Source organism: Dermochelys coriacea, chromosome 1 (genome assembly GCF_009764565.3).
Source record: "Dermochelys coriacea isolate rDerCor1 chromosome 1, rDerCor1.pri.v4, whole genome shotgun sequence".
In the NCBI taxonomy this organism is placed as follows: domain Eukaryota; kingdom Metazoa; phylum Chordata; order Testudines; family Dermochelyidae; genus Dermochelys; species Dermochelys coriacea.
The window spans coordinates 323,596,901-323,611,059 of record NC_050068.2 but is presented as its reverse complement, the minus strand read 5'-3'; the positions used below and the strand labels follow the sequence as shown (position 1 = coordinate 323,611,059).

General features: G+C 38.6%; 1 protein-coding gene across 15 annotated transcripts in view; it reads left to right on the top strand.

Annotated features, from left to right (window-relative positions):
• The window catches only part of CPNE8 (copine 8), a 279,857-nt gene that overhangs the window by 225,430 nt on the left and 40,268 nt on the right, over positions 1-14,159 (top strand). Inside the window, exon 17 of one of the 15 annotated variants that reach the window (XM_043496558.1) lies at positions 3,951-4,013. The exons of 13 other annotated variants lie outside the window; for them this stretch is intronic. In XM_043496558.1, the coding sequence (XP_043352493.1) occupies positions 3,951-4,013 (63 nt within the window). Of the gene's footprint in view, positions 1-3,950; positions 4,144-14,159 lie in introns of those variants that run through there. One more of the 15 variants, XM_043496540.1, reaches the window with a different exon arrangement.

The following is a 14,159-nucleotide window of genomic DNA, read 5'->3' as shown; positions in this document are numbered from 1 at the left end:
TTAGTCTCTAAGGTGCCACGGGTACTCCTTTTCTTTTTGCGAATACAGACTAACACGGCTGCTACTCTGAAACTCTTAGGTCTGTGATCGACTCGATCACAGACCTAAGAGTGGCTATACTTCAACAGACTAACACGGCTGCTACTCTGAAACCTGTCAAGGTAGAGGAGGAACTTTGTCAAACAATATAGTTATTCTGTTGAAAAGACAAACAGAAATAGGACATTAATGTTGAGAAATCAAGCATTCAATTTAAGGAAACAGAATTAAGTTTGAAAGTTAAATCTTAATTTTCTGCCTTCATGTGCAATTCTTAACGTGGTCTTTCCATATATAATTATATATTGTTTCTTAAATAATTAAATTATTCAAAGAGTAATTTCTTTTACAAAATTCTGTACAGTAAACACAGGGATCCTCTGTCTCCTTTCAGTTGCACTTGTTTCACTGAAGAGGGAATTTGGCCTCATATGTGCCATACTGTACTATTGTGTAATAAAAACAGATCTTGGTCCCTCTTCTAGCCCATTTGTTCTACTCCAGCAGCACTGAGGGTCTGGAAAGCTGCCTTAGTTTGGCCCTTGAGGCGTCTCTGGCTGCCCTAGAGGCCAGTTTAGTGGGGTTCAGTTGAGAAGGGGTGTGACTGGAGTGTGTTGTGCTTTGGTAATACCTGGCCAGTTTAAGGGTCTTTGGGGACATTACAAGGGCATAATTTAGAACAGATCTCAGACTGATCCAGGTTTATACTGAGGGCACAGTGTATGCAAAGGTGGCTTAAACCCATCTTTGTTCATCTCATCTCCTCCTCTTTGGTAGCAAGATAATCTTGTGCGCTGAGGATCTGGCATCTGACCTGATAAATGACATTTTGGAGATTAATATTTTAATTTTATTAAATTTGTATTTTTCATTTGTCTTGTTTTGCTGTTTCAGCACCTTCACCACTTTTGAGGAAAACAAAGTATGTTACAATTAGTTGTCTGAAATGGAAAAATATTTCACAAAAATTTCATATTTTGTAGTTGTTGTTTTACAGGGTCCTAAGTGGAAGATTTAAGTTCACCAATTTTTTTTTTTGAATTTTAAATTTTCTTCCTCTCTTCTCTCCCTCCCCCTTCCTTTTTTTCCCTTTTGCAAGAATACAATAATAAGAATAAAATTCAGGGGTTGGGTGGGTTGATTAGTTGAACTTTGCTACTTTTCCTTTTGCTTATCTAACTTTTCCAAAGTTGAGTAGATTTTGAGAAGTTAGAGGGGGAAAAAGGAAACTTAAATTAGAAAGAGAGAAATGGAAAAAAGAACAATGGAAAATAATCTAGACAAGCACACTATCTCATTCGGTGGCAGAAAGGAAAAAAGGCATAGAAACGGGGGGAAAAACTAAATGTTGAAAATTTGATGTTTTGAAAATTCCTGGTTCAGTGAAAATCCAGAAAACTCTTAGAGAAAAGTTAGAAAAATGGAATAAATATTCAAAAGAGAAATGAGAAGGTGCTTGGAATCTTTCTGAACTATTGTCTCTTATCTGTATGTTAGGAACAATTTTTCCTTTATGAAGGGATATATTTTACAACTTCCCATTTCACCAAACTAAGTTATGTAGTAGAGAAAACTTAGTCCCTTTTCTCCAAAACATAAGATAGATACGAGAAATATACCAGTTAAGAGTTCTACTGAGAATTAATACATGCTCTAATCCCCAGTGTGGCTGATGAGCACCTTACTCAAATGGACTATCAGATTTGTTTGTCTCTTTCTGCTGATTGGAGAAGGGATGTTGTAGTGTTGTAACATTGCCATCAGAAGTACTCCTGCGTTTCTGAAGAGATTTTCTGTGAAAAAAAACTAAAACGAAAAGTAAGGATGATGGCCAAAAAGTGCAGTCATTAGTGCAGGACAGGTTTGTGCTTCCTGTAACATGGAAGGTCTCTGTTGCAGAGTTGTAACTAAGCATTTTAGCACCTGGGGTGAACAATCATATTTGCGCTCCCTAGAGGTGCCATGGGAGGGGGGCATGCAGGGCCACATGCCTTCCCTCCCAGAATTCTGCCTCCCATTTAAACAGAGGTTTTCAGCGTAACTGACTGCAGAATCACCTCCGCCCTTCTTTTTAACCCTACATGACCCAACCCCACCCATGACGTGATGTACCTACCCCCGACACCATCTGAAAAGCACTGTTCAGTCAATTCAGAACTTGATTTAGCTAATTTAGTTCTAAAGCAGGGAAAGTCTTCATGGCATGCAACATGGTATGCTTAGCAATCAGATTACACAGATCATTGCAGAGACTGACTTAGTATTCAAAGTCTCCTTGTTTCTTCTCTGGTGCTAACTTTTTCTACATATTATCTTGTTCTCTCTACCTTACCTTCCTTCAACACTTTTAAGGCAGTCCCATGCCAATCAAGAATTCTCCCTTCCGTCTTTCTGGTCTAAGGCTCTGAACAACCCAGAAAGAAATCGGTGTTATGAGCGTTTGTGTTTGGTTTAGGAAATATAATTGCCTTTTTCGTTTTATGGTTCAGTCCAAGTTATGAGAGAACACCTGGATTGGGAAACATATGACTCTTAAAAGCCCAAAACTATTCTGAGTCCTGACCATATTTAGGCTCATTCTGCAAGAGGCATTCCTTCTTGAATGAGAAGAGGGAAAGGATTTACCAAGCAGCAGAGTGATATTTTCTCACATCTTCATAAAGCTTAGAATACCTTCTTTTGCAGTGGACGCAGGGCATACAGAGCCCTTTGTGTATCAAGCAACATAGAGCCTTATAATTCTCTACTCATTTACGCTGATGTAAATATGGGATAACTTCACTGCATTAAACTGGTATAGCAGAGTGGAAAAGTTGGTTCATAGTTTTTTTTCTAATAGAGGGCTCCTGTACAATCCACATTAGTTATGTCCTGTATAAGTTCTGAGTTGATAAAGTTATGACTGCAGAAATGTGAATTTTTACCTGTTAATTTTTCTGAATCTTCATTTCTTGAGCTTGGAAGAATTTATCCATACTGTAAAAAGAAATACTGGTTTCAACAAGTAAACTTTTTTGAGTTTCTTTTAAGATTAGTTTATGGCAATCTGGGGTGTGAATCAACCCCACACTAGTCTGTTGCACACTAACTATTTCTGTGGACCTTCCTGACCCACACTAACAGTTCCTTAGTGCACTTTGATCTAGTGCCATTTCAAAGTGGGGTTGATCAAAGCGCACTACAGAACTTTTAGTGCAATGCAGCATGGTCCATATGGAAACCTTAATGCGCATCCAGCTGCATGGAATAGACTTGCATCTCAGCTTGTTGCAAACTAAATATTCATGTAGACAATCCTATAGAAGTTTAGTGGAAAGTAAGATTTTACTTAACATCATAATATTGGCTATAGAAATATTAGTCAGGGAAGAGAATGTTGTTGCACCTGGCCTGTTACACAAAAGGTCAGACTAGATGATCTAATGGTCCATTCTGGCGTTAAAAAAAAATCTATGAAAACTATAAGAGATCTTAAATTCATATACTACCAGGCCAGAAGAAACCATTGTGCTCCTGTATAACACAGGTCATAGAAATTCCTGGAAATAATTTCTAGAGCATATCTTTTAGCAAAACATCCAGTTGGTGATTGAGAATCCAATGTGATGTTCCAGTGGTTAATTACTCTCCCTTTTAAAAATTTACACCTTATTTCCAGTCTGAATTTGTCTAGCTTCAACTTCCAGATATTGGATCATGTTATACCTTTCTCTGCTAGACTGAAGAGCCCATTATTAAATGTTTGTTCTCCATGTATGTACTTCAAACTGTAATCAAGTCACCCCTTGACCTTCTCTCTGTTAAGCTAAACAGAGTTCCATGACACTATTATTGCAAATCATGTTTTCTGATGCTGTAATCATTCTTGTGGCTCTTCTCTGAATCCTCTCCAATTTATCAACATCTTCTAGAATTGTGGACACCAGAATTCAACACTGTGTTCCAGCAGCAGTCACACCATGTGAAATACAGAGGTAATATAACCTCACTGCTCCTACTCGAGATGCCAGTTTATGCATTCAAGGCTTAAAGTCAAGTGCAATATCCTACCTGTCAGACAATATAAGGAAGTCTTCTGTGGTGTTGAACTGAAGAAGCCAAAAACAAATTAAAATTTGTTGGTCCTTTTTACTTTATTCTCATTTGTGAAGTCAGCATAAGAGTCTGAATGACTACTTTTTGCATAATTTTGATATAAAATTCAACTACTTTAACTAGGTTTTTGCATAGAAGATAGTAGTAATAGCAACGTCTGTCTCTATCATTGATGTGGCATGGTATAAAAAGGATTTTATAAAGACATTAAGATTTGCCACATTCTCAATCCTGCTAGTAGATATCCAGGTATGCATTAAAGAGCATTCAGTAACCTCTGCTATTTTGCATGTGTGCACAAACATAGTAGTTTATTTTATAAGCTACACAGTGATGCACATCTGTATATGTAAGTGAAGAATCAAGTTCAAATTGTTCATCCGTCTTAACTACAGTGGATTTTTTCCAGATAAAAATCTGATCAGGAACTGTAGGCTGGTTGGTTCTTTTTACTTAATTGCAAGAGATTTATCTACTGTATTATTTTAAAAAAAAGAAAAAAAAAGGCAGTTCTAGAAAAATCATTCAGGAGGAAATCCTGAATAGCTGAATGTATAGCTTGGTAAGTGGCAGAAGTTCTCAGGTTTTTTTCATCCCCTCATTCAATTGCATGGAATATATCCTATCTAGATGCACTCCGCTTCCTGCCAGTTCCCATGGCTAGTCCTAGGAGGTGCCAGGCATGCTGCACTTCAAAGAAGTCACCGTGCAGTAATGTAATATTCCTGGCATCTGAAAAAGATCAGCTGATTGCAAATATACTTCAACAGAAAACCACGGAACAAGGAATATGAACAAGCTGGTGTCCCTCTTCTCTCCCTGCCACCTGTGAGAGTAAAAGTGTTTTTTTTAAAGTTGCTAGACACCAAGTAATTTTATCCAAAAAAGGACTAAAATGTCTAGAGAAACTATGTCTAGAGAAAAAAGAAATGGTGGGTCAGCTCATAATAAACTCAATCTCTGAATGCCAGTTCAGGAATATGATTCCTGCTATTTCAGGCATATGGGACTCTTAGGGGACACCATGGTTAAGAACAAGCAAATCATCACAATAATTAACTGTGGGTATTTTATTTTTAAAGAAAGGAACCACAGCAAACAGAACTTGAATGATAAATAATGCTTACTTAAATTGCAATCTCTTCTGTATGCGTCTCTGTGGAAAGCTTTTGATAGAGATTACATCTTTAAGATTGGGCCTGCCTCTGGTGGAGGCACTTTTCTCTTTGGAAGTTAAGACCAAAGTATATTATTTCCAAAATTAGTAGAGAGTCCAGTCATAGTGTATCTTGAGTAACTAAAACAGTTTATAGATCAGGAAAATAATTTTGTTTAAGGGTAGGTGAGTCCTATTTGGTTTACCATATATAACCTAAACAGGTTATAAATGGGCAAAGGTGAGTAAAAATTAATTAACATTAAGAACTGTAATCCAAATTAAATCCCATTATTTCTCTCTGTTTACCAATATTAGACCTAACTAGGATTACCTGGTCTAACCATTTGGTGTTTTAACAGGAGAAGTTGTTAATATCTTAAATTAAAATAGTATTTCAATATCCCATTAAAATTATTACAAGAAAATTCAGATCTAATTCGTTGACAATGCTATGGTTAATTTCCATCTCACCAATTCATGTTGAAGACCTGGGGATGTTTCTGAACTGGAGGGGTTGCTTTTTCCTGATGCGGTTCAGTGACTGTTCTTTTATTGGCTGTCTTAATTTGGCAGTTGCCAAAATAGTGGCAGTTTCTGTTTGCTTGCCAGATGAGCTGTGACTGCTGTAAAGTTGAGGATGGGGCAAAGTGCATACTGCTTGCTTACTACAGAGATTTTTATACTCTTCTTTCATAATTTTGCTGGTGGTGCAAGACATACCTATTTTTAGGGCTTGGCTGGATTTAAATTAGTTGTTTTCATTCTTATGTTCACTCAGTATCTTTGTGTGGTACCCTTAGGAGCTTATCTTATGTAGCCCATTAATGCATATGCATTAGGTTTATAAATTTACATTAATTTGATAGTTATACTACTTTTGTCTCTGTGGCAGGAAATTATCAGAACATTTTTAGAGTTAAGAATTTTAATGCTTTCCTTTATTTAGTCCATTTTCTGAGCTATTTCTTCAGCTTTATTAGTATTTAATATAAACTGAATTTCTGTCTTCAGACTAGAATAGTCATTAAATAAGTCATTGTCTTTTCTTAACAGTCTTGGAGAGGTGATTCTCTTTCTGAATTGCGTGAAGGAGTTGCTTAAGCATTGTCAAATAACTAATTATTTTTCCAATTAATATAAGTATTCTATACTTACATGGCTTCTTGTAGTTAGCAACCAGTTAGCATGGTCGTTAGATTCGAAGTTGGTACGTTCTGCTTTTTATTATTTACATATCATTAGAAGCTTTGATACAAAATATTGGCAAATGTGCATTTCAAAATAAGCTAAGCAATTTAAGTATTTAAGGAATAAAAAAGAGGGTTGTTCCAAATGAGTTGGGGCTTGTCTTCATGGTGTGCGGACCTGCACTAGGGGGATATAAATTCAAGTATGCACTAGTGTGTTGAATCATAGAATCATAGAATATCAGGGTTGGAAGGGACCCCAGAAGGTCATCTAGTCCAACCCCCTGCTCAAAGCAGGATCAAGTCCCAGTTAAATCATCCTAGCCAGGGCTTTGTCAAGCCTGACCTTAAAAACCTCTAAGGAAGGAGATTCTACCACCTCCCTAGGTAACGCATTCCAGTGTTTCACCACCCTCTTAGTGAAAAAGTTTTTCCTAATATCCAATCTAAACCTCCCCCATTGCAACTTGAGACCATTACTCCTCATTCTGTCATCTGCTACCATTGAGAACAGTCTAGAGCCATCCTCTTTGAAACCCCCTTTCAGGTAGTTGAAAGCAGCTATCAAATCCCCCCTCATTCTTCTCTTCTGCAGACTAAACAATCCCAGCTCCCTCAGCCTCTCCTCATAAGTCATGTGCTCTAGACCCCTAATCATTTTTGTTGCCCTTCGCTGTACTCTTTCCAATTTATCCACATCCTTCTTGTAGTGTGGGGCCCAAAACTGGACACAGTACTCCAGATGAGGCCTCACCAGTGTCGAATAGAGGGGAACGATCACGTCCCTCGATCTGCTCGCTATGCCCCTACTTATACATCCCAAAATGCCATTGGCCTTCTTGGCAACAAGGGCACACTGCTGACTCATATCCAGCTTCTCGTCCACTGTCACCCCTAGGTCCTTTTCCGCAGAACTGCTGTCGAGCCATTCGGTCCCTAGTCTGTAGCGGTGCATTGGATTCTTCCATCCTAAGTGCAGGACCCTGCACTTATCCTTATTGAACCTCATTAGATTTCTTTTGGCCCAATCCTCCAATTTGTCTAGGTCCTTCTGTATCCTATCCCTCCCCTCCAGCGTATCTACCACTCCTCCCAGTTTAGTATCATCCGCAAATTTGCTGAGAGTGCAATCCACACCATCCTCCAGATCATTTATGAAGATATTGAACAAAACGGGCCCCAGGACCGACCCCTGGGGCACTCCACTTGACACCGGCTGCCAACTAGACATGGAGCCATTGATCACTACCCGTTGAGCCCGACAATCTAGCCAGCTTTCTACCCACCTTATAGTGCATTCATCCGGCCCATACTTCCTTAACTTGCTGACAAGAATGCTGTGGGAGACCGTGTCAAAAGCTTTGCTAAAGTCAAGAAACAATACATCCACTGCTTTCCCTTCATCCACAGAACCAGTAATCATCATAAAAGGCGATTAGATTAGTCAGGCATGACCTTCCCTTGGTGAATCCATGCTGACTGTTCCTGATCACTTTCCTCTCCTCTAAGTGCTTCAGGATTGATTCTTTGAGGACCTGCTCCATGATTTTTCCAGGGACTGAGGTGAGGCTGACTGGCCTGTAGTTCCCAGGATCCTCCTTCTTCCCTTTTTTAAAGATGGGCACTACATTAGCCTTTTTCCAGTCATCCGGGACTTCCCCCGTTCGCCACGAGTTTTCAAAGATAATGGCCAAGGGCTCTGCAATCACAGCCGCCAATTCCTTCAGCACTCTCGGATGCAATTCGTCCGGCCCCATGGACTTGTGCACGTCCAGCTTTTCTAAATAGTCCCTAACCACCTCTATCTCTACAGAGGGCTGGCCATCTCTTCCCCATTTTGTGCCCAGCACAGCAGTCTGGGAGCTGACCTTGTTAGTGAAAACAGAGGCAAAAAAAGCATTGAGTACATTAGCTTTTTCCACATCCTCTGTCACTAGCTTGCCTCCCTCATTCAGTAAGGGGCCCACACTTTCCTTGGCTTTCTTCTTGTTGCCAACATACCTGAAGAAACCCTTCTTGTTACTCTTGACATCTCTTGCTAGCTGCAGCTCCAGGTGCGATTTGGCCCTCCTGATATCTTTCCTACATGCCCGAGCAATATTTTTATACTCTTCCCTGGTCATATGTCCAACCTTCCACTTCTTGTAAGCTTCTTTTTTATGTTTAAGATCCGCTAGGATTTCACCATTAAGCCAAGCTGGTCGCCTGCCATATTTACTATTCTTTCGACTCATCGGGATGGTTTGTCCCTGTAACCTCAACAGGGATTCCTTGAAATACAGCCAGCTCTCCTGGACTCCCTTCCCTTTCATGTTAGTCCCCCAGGGGATCCTGGCCATCTGTTCCCTGAGGGAGTCAAAGTCTGAACACTAACTGGCCTGTGTGGATCTACTGGTGTGCACTAAATGGTCCCTAGTGCGCGTTAATGTAGTCCCATTTCAAACAGTGCTACATTAAAGCACACTAGGAAATTTTAGTGTGTACTAGAATTCACACCCCTCTATTGCACCACTCATTGTGTAGGCAAGCCTCAGCTAAGAGGAACCAACATTTTCAACCATAATTGTTTTCTTAGTTTGAAGAATGAATGTTTGTAAAAGAAATGTTTCAGAGTAGCAGCTGTGTTAGTCTGTATTCGCAAAAAGAAAAGGAGTACTTGTGGCACCTTAGAGACTAACAAATTTTCATGAAGTTGATAGATTTCCACTCTATACGGCTAAATTCAGTGCCTTGTGTAATGACAGGTTTCAGAGTAGCAGCCGTGTTAGTCTGTATTCGCAAAAAGAAAAGGAGTACTACAAATTTGTTAGTCTCTAAGGTGCCACCTTTTTTAGTCTCTAAGGTGCCACAAGTACTCCTTTTCTTTTTGGAAAAGAAATGTATTTCAATATGAATTTTGTAGGTGTTTTAACTGATGCTTTTTCTTGCAAAACAGAGGAGGGTCTAAAGAAAAAGCCCACTTCTGTGTCTTAATTAGCTCTGATAACACATCTCTATATTTCTCTTTGGAATAACCTGGAAAAAAAATCCTCATTTTTTTTTTTTTTTTTTGCACTACCAGGTCTTTCTCTAAAACATAAAACTCTTTAAAAAGTTTTTTTTTTTTGAGACAAAGATCATGTGTAAACCAGACTAGTGTGTCTTGTACAAGGGGAAGTGTCCTGTTTTTTGAGAAGATGCTCTCTTGCCTTTTGACCAAAATTGCTCTTGGATTTATGACCTGCCATTTATGGCATTTACAAATGGCAACTAAAATTTCTATTAAATATCTTATGCAAAGCACAAATTGCAATAACAGTACATCTTTTACAACATAATAGTAAAGTATAGCTTTAAAACAAACTAAGAGACATAAAAGCTATATTCTTCTTTGTATGGCTGATGTAAATGTAGAGCAATAACTATAATTTTACATTTAGATGGTTAAGCCAGATAATTGTGTTTGGAATAGCAGTATCTATTGCTGTGACATCTCCTTCATATTTGTGAATTGAGCATTGAGTTTTTATAAGTTCCATGGTCTGTTCTGGGTGATCACAGTCGCACACCAGAGAGTCTTTAATTTTCCATTTGTGCAGCAAGTATCCGTATCTGTCATAGTTTGTGCAGATACAGTTTAGAGTGGCCCATGAACTTCATGGGAGATCAAAGCCAGAGATCTTCTGCATCAGCTCTTTCATGAGGTGTTTATTTGTAACTTCTTGTGAACTCCATGAGGCTTTCCAGGCTTCATCAGGGTTGAAGTTGCATTGTTGAAGGTTAAACATGTGAAACCAAAAGGGCCTACGTGACTTCAGGGGATGGGGGGGGACTTTAAGACCCTGGTGAATGGGAAGATGTTTATTTTCCATGATCCTCTGGAATTCCCAAAGGACTGTGGCATCACGTCGAATGGATGTGGGAGCAATGTGCAACAGCACTGGCAGCCAAGCTTTTGGGGTCAAATTGATGGTTCCACATTGATGCACCATATTGCACTATTTAATTGGACATCAACAAGTCAGGTATGGCTACTTGTCCATAGCTGTGCACAGTACTCGCCTACAGAGTACATAAGGGCAATCACTGATGTCCATAACACTGGGATGCTGATGCTCTTCAACTTGTGCTTGCCAGTTTCTGGATCTTGTTTGACCCTTGTCCTTTATCTTGACAGCTACCTTCTTCAGATGGTTTGGAAGGTTAGCAGGCAATCCAACGTTACTCTGAGATAGGTTGAGGTGGTGTCATGTCACACAGTGTCACCAAAAAGGTCACTTTTTAGGGTGCGCTTAGCTTCTTGTTATCAAGATGGAATGAAGGGTGTCTGTTGTTTTGTGAGGATGTGGCTTGAGCCTCCATCCGAAATTTCCCTCCTGGTGTGTAGGTCACTGTTCAGGGTAGACTTGATGTCGCAAAAAAGTGGCTGCTTCTGTGCCAGGGGAAGGTCTATCCACATATGCAAATTTGCTTGGAGGCATGTCATTTTGTAAACATTGAAAAGCTCAGTGCAAGTACTGAGCCTGTGGGCAGTCCATTGTTGAGAGACCGAGCGAGACTGACGTGCATTGCCCATTGGACATGTACCACCGAGTGCTCAGCATCATCCACAGTAGGTGTAGAGTTCTGTGGCAGGGGATAATCCTTGTGAGCTTTAGCTCAGGCCTTTAATCCAGACTGGTATTGTGGGCTGATGACACGTCTACAAAGGTTGTGCTAATCTTAAATTTCTTTTGGAATCTGTCCTTAATATGTGTTACAATCGCCTAAACATGGTCGCAAACAAGTGCATTTAGGCCGGAATCTCCACTTGTTCTTTGGGGTTCATTGACTCAACAAGAAGACTGATTCTCTGGAGAATAAGTTTGTAGGATCACGTGTCTCAGGAGTGGTATCAGCCTATAACCTTACTAGATCATCGGTCGGCTTGCTCAGCTTGCGTATGGCAATGACTATTGGCCTCCCACCGGCTTTGGGATACATTCAGATTCCATGGTTTTGATGTACTGTTTCACCAGCCATTGCAGTCCCCCTGTGGCCTAGTTGATGAAGAATTCTGGGGGGATACCATCTTCGCAGGCCGCCTTCTTCATTGTGGCTAGAACCCTTTTTTACTTCATTTGTACTGATGGTGATGGGGGTCTTGTGGAGGGATTGAGGCATTTTAAATACCTGCCTAAACACTTTGGTGTAGGTAAGCATGGTTTTATGTCCAACAAAGGATTATCTTCCTCGGCGCTGCTGGCTTGTCCTGGATGACAAAAAAACAAAAATCTTTTGGAATTTTCTCGTAAATTAGCCTGACATTTCGTAACAACAAGTACCCAAAAACGTAAGCATGTATGTTTATATGGTCCAAGCATCCTGGTATAACATGTGATTGTAGGTATCTCTTAAAATTCAGTAAAGGCACAGACAGTAATGACATAACATTCGAAGATAAATTATAATATTGTTTTTATACTCTGTTTTTACATCAGTTATTGAGGCTTCGTGCCCTACAACAACACCTCATCCTCCCCACCAGGGGAGCTTATCCTTCAAGTTGAGAACTGCTGTTAGGTAACGGTAAAAAAAGATGAGAAAAATTATTGCTTTGAAGTTCTTAATATGTGACAGATCCTAACAAATAGAGATTTCAAAAGAATAGACGGGAGCTACAAGATAAATTATTATTGTCTATGATTCTATAAAACTGAGTCTAAAAATCAGTTTTAATTAAACAAGGGAGTTTAGGGCATTTTTGCTGAAAATATTTTGTCTTCTAGATTTCTTGAGCATTCCACAATGCAGGACATTAAATATAGTTTTTATTTCTACAACTGACATAAAATAATATATATTGATTTGTAAAAATCCAAAATGAAGAAATTATATTTGTATATTCTAGTTTTTTTTAAACTACCTTTCAGCTAATAAGATGAAAGAATTACTACTCCTGACGTGTAATTAGAAAAGACTTTGAATAGCAATTTTCTTACATTTCAGTACTGAATCTCATAAAACTACAGCATTCTGTAAATTCAGTTTCTTTTGGACCTGTTCTTGATTTTATATAACTTTTCGACCTAAATTTATTAAACATTAGGCAAAAGCAGATACATCATTGTATCAGAGTACAGTTTTTTTACTGCACATTTTCATTGGCAGGTAGATTTTCATTTAGTATACTACTTTTTGTGGGTGGTCTGAAAGAGACTATTGTGCTCAAAAAAGAGCCTGATTCTGGTCTAAGCCAATGGCACTAATCAGGTAAGTTTTGAAGGATTGGGTCCATAGTGTACTGTATACCAAATACGATAGAAGAGTTTCCAAAATATTAAGTCATTGTCTATGGAAACAAAGTTACCCAGTTACCAGTGAAGTCCAGACTCTCTTAGCCAGTTCCCTAACCAATCACAGAATGCAAGGCATTTAACAAGCAGAAAGTTTGGGAGCTGTGGTCCCCGCTGATATCTATTCAGTTACTAATCAGCAGCACACTGAGTATTGCAAATATCAGCAAGAAGTGTCTATACATCTTAAATCTCGATAGTTGTTTTTTAATGTGGTTGATTACTCCGACAGTGCTACTGTTGAGATAATATTCTTAGTTCCTCCCATGCTGTCATAACAAGTATTTTAGTTAACACCTGCAATGCACAATATACTACTTTTGATTGAGTTGTGCCTTGTTTTGCTATGAACTTTCTGAAAACTTAATTTCATTAACCATGTGACCATGAGGTCCAAGAATAAATGTATAATTGCATAGCTCAGAACTTTTTCCTTACTTTTGTAAAATGCAAGTGAAAAACTAGAGTTACAAAGAACTATTTTGAATTGTGCTGGTAACTGGGAGTTTTCCTTTAAATTACTCAGTGTAGATTGCTGATACATCTTACATTGTATATAATCTCCTATATATAATGTTTGCATTGGACTTTTACTCCCTGAGCCAGTGGAGTAAGGAATCTAAGGCTTCTTTCTACACATTCCTCTTTTAAATGAGTTGGCCCATTAATGGTTTTATTTCCAGTACTAATTTATTTTAGGAACTACTATGTAGCTTAAGTGTACTGAGTAAGTAAATACTTAGTTTTAGGATAGTCATTTAAACAGCTACTATTCCATGGTAGTAAAGAAAGGCAGATTGCTAGCCATTCTATTTGAACAGCCTACTTGTAAATCTGAGTTGACAATTGAGTTGATAATCTAAAACAGCTTTATATTTTGAATCCTACACATTGTTTTCTCAGTTTGTAAAAATCTACAATGACAAGACCAATAGTTAGAGTAAGGAATATGCAGCTACCACTTAAACCTCTGTAACTGCTTTTTCAAATTGTTTTTATGCATTGCAGAAACCCATTGACAAACTGTCATTCCTGAGAAACAAGGTCCATTACTGAGAAGCTCTTTCAACCCAGGTCTCACACACAAAAATGCTTATTGTCAGTTACATTAAGCAGTACTAAAGGAAAAAGATACAATGTTCAGTGTCTTCACTTGTAGTAATCAACTAATTTTGATGAATGGTACTTTCCAAACAAATAAAATGTAAGGTCCTTAATCCAAAGTGCTTAGATTTAACATAGCAAAAAACAAAAGCAGATGGAGGGGATGTGGAAGGATGAAGGTTACAACAATGAAAGTTCATGAGACTATTTAATTTTGAATGCATATCCTAGTTCTTGTTAGGATTTTTTAAATATAAATTA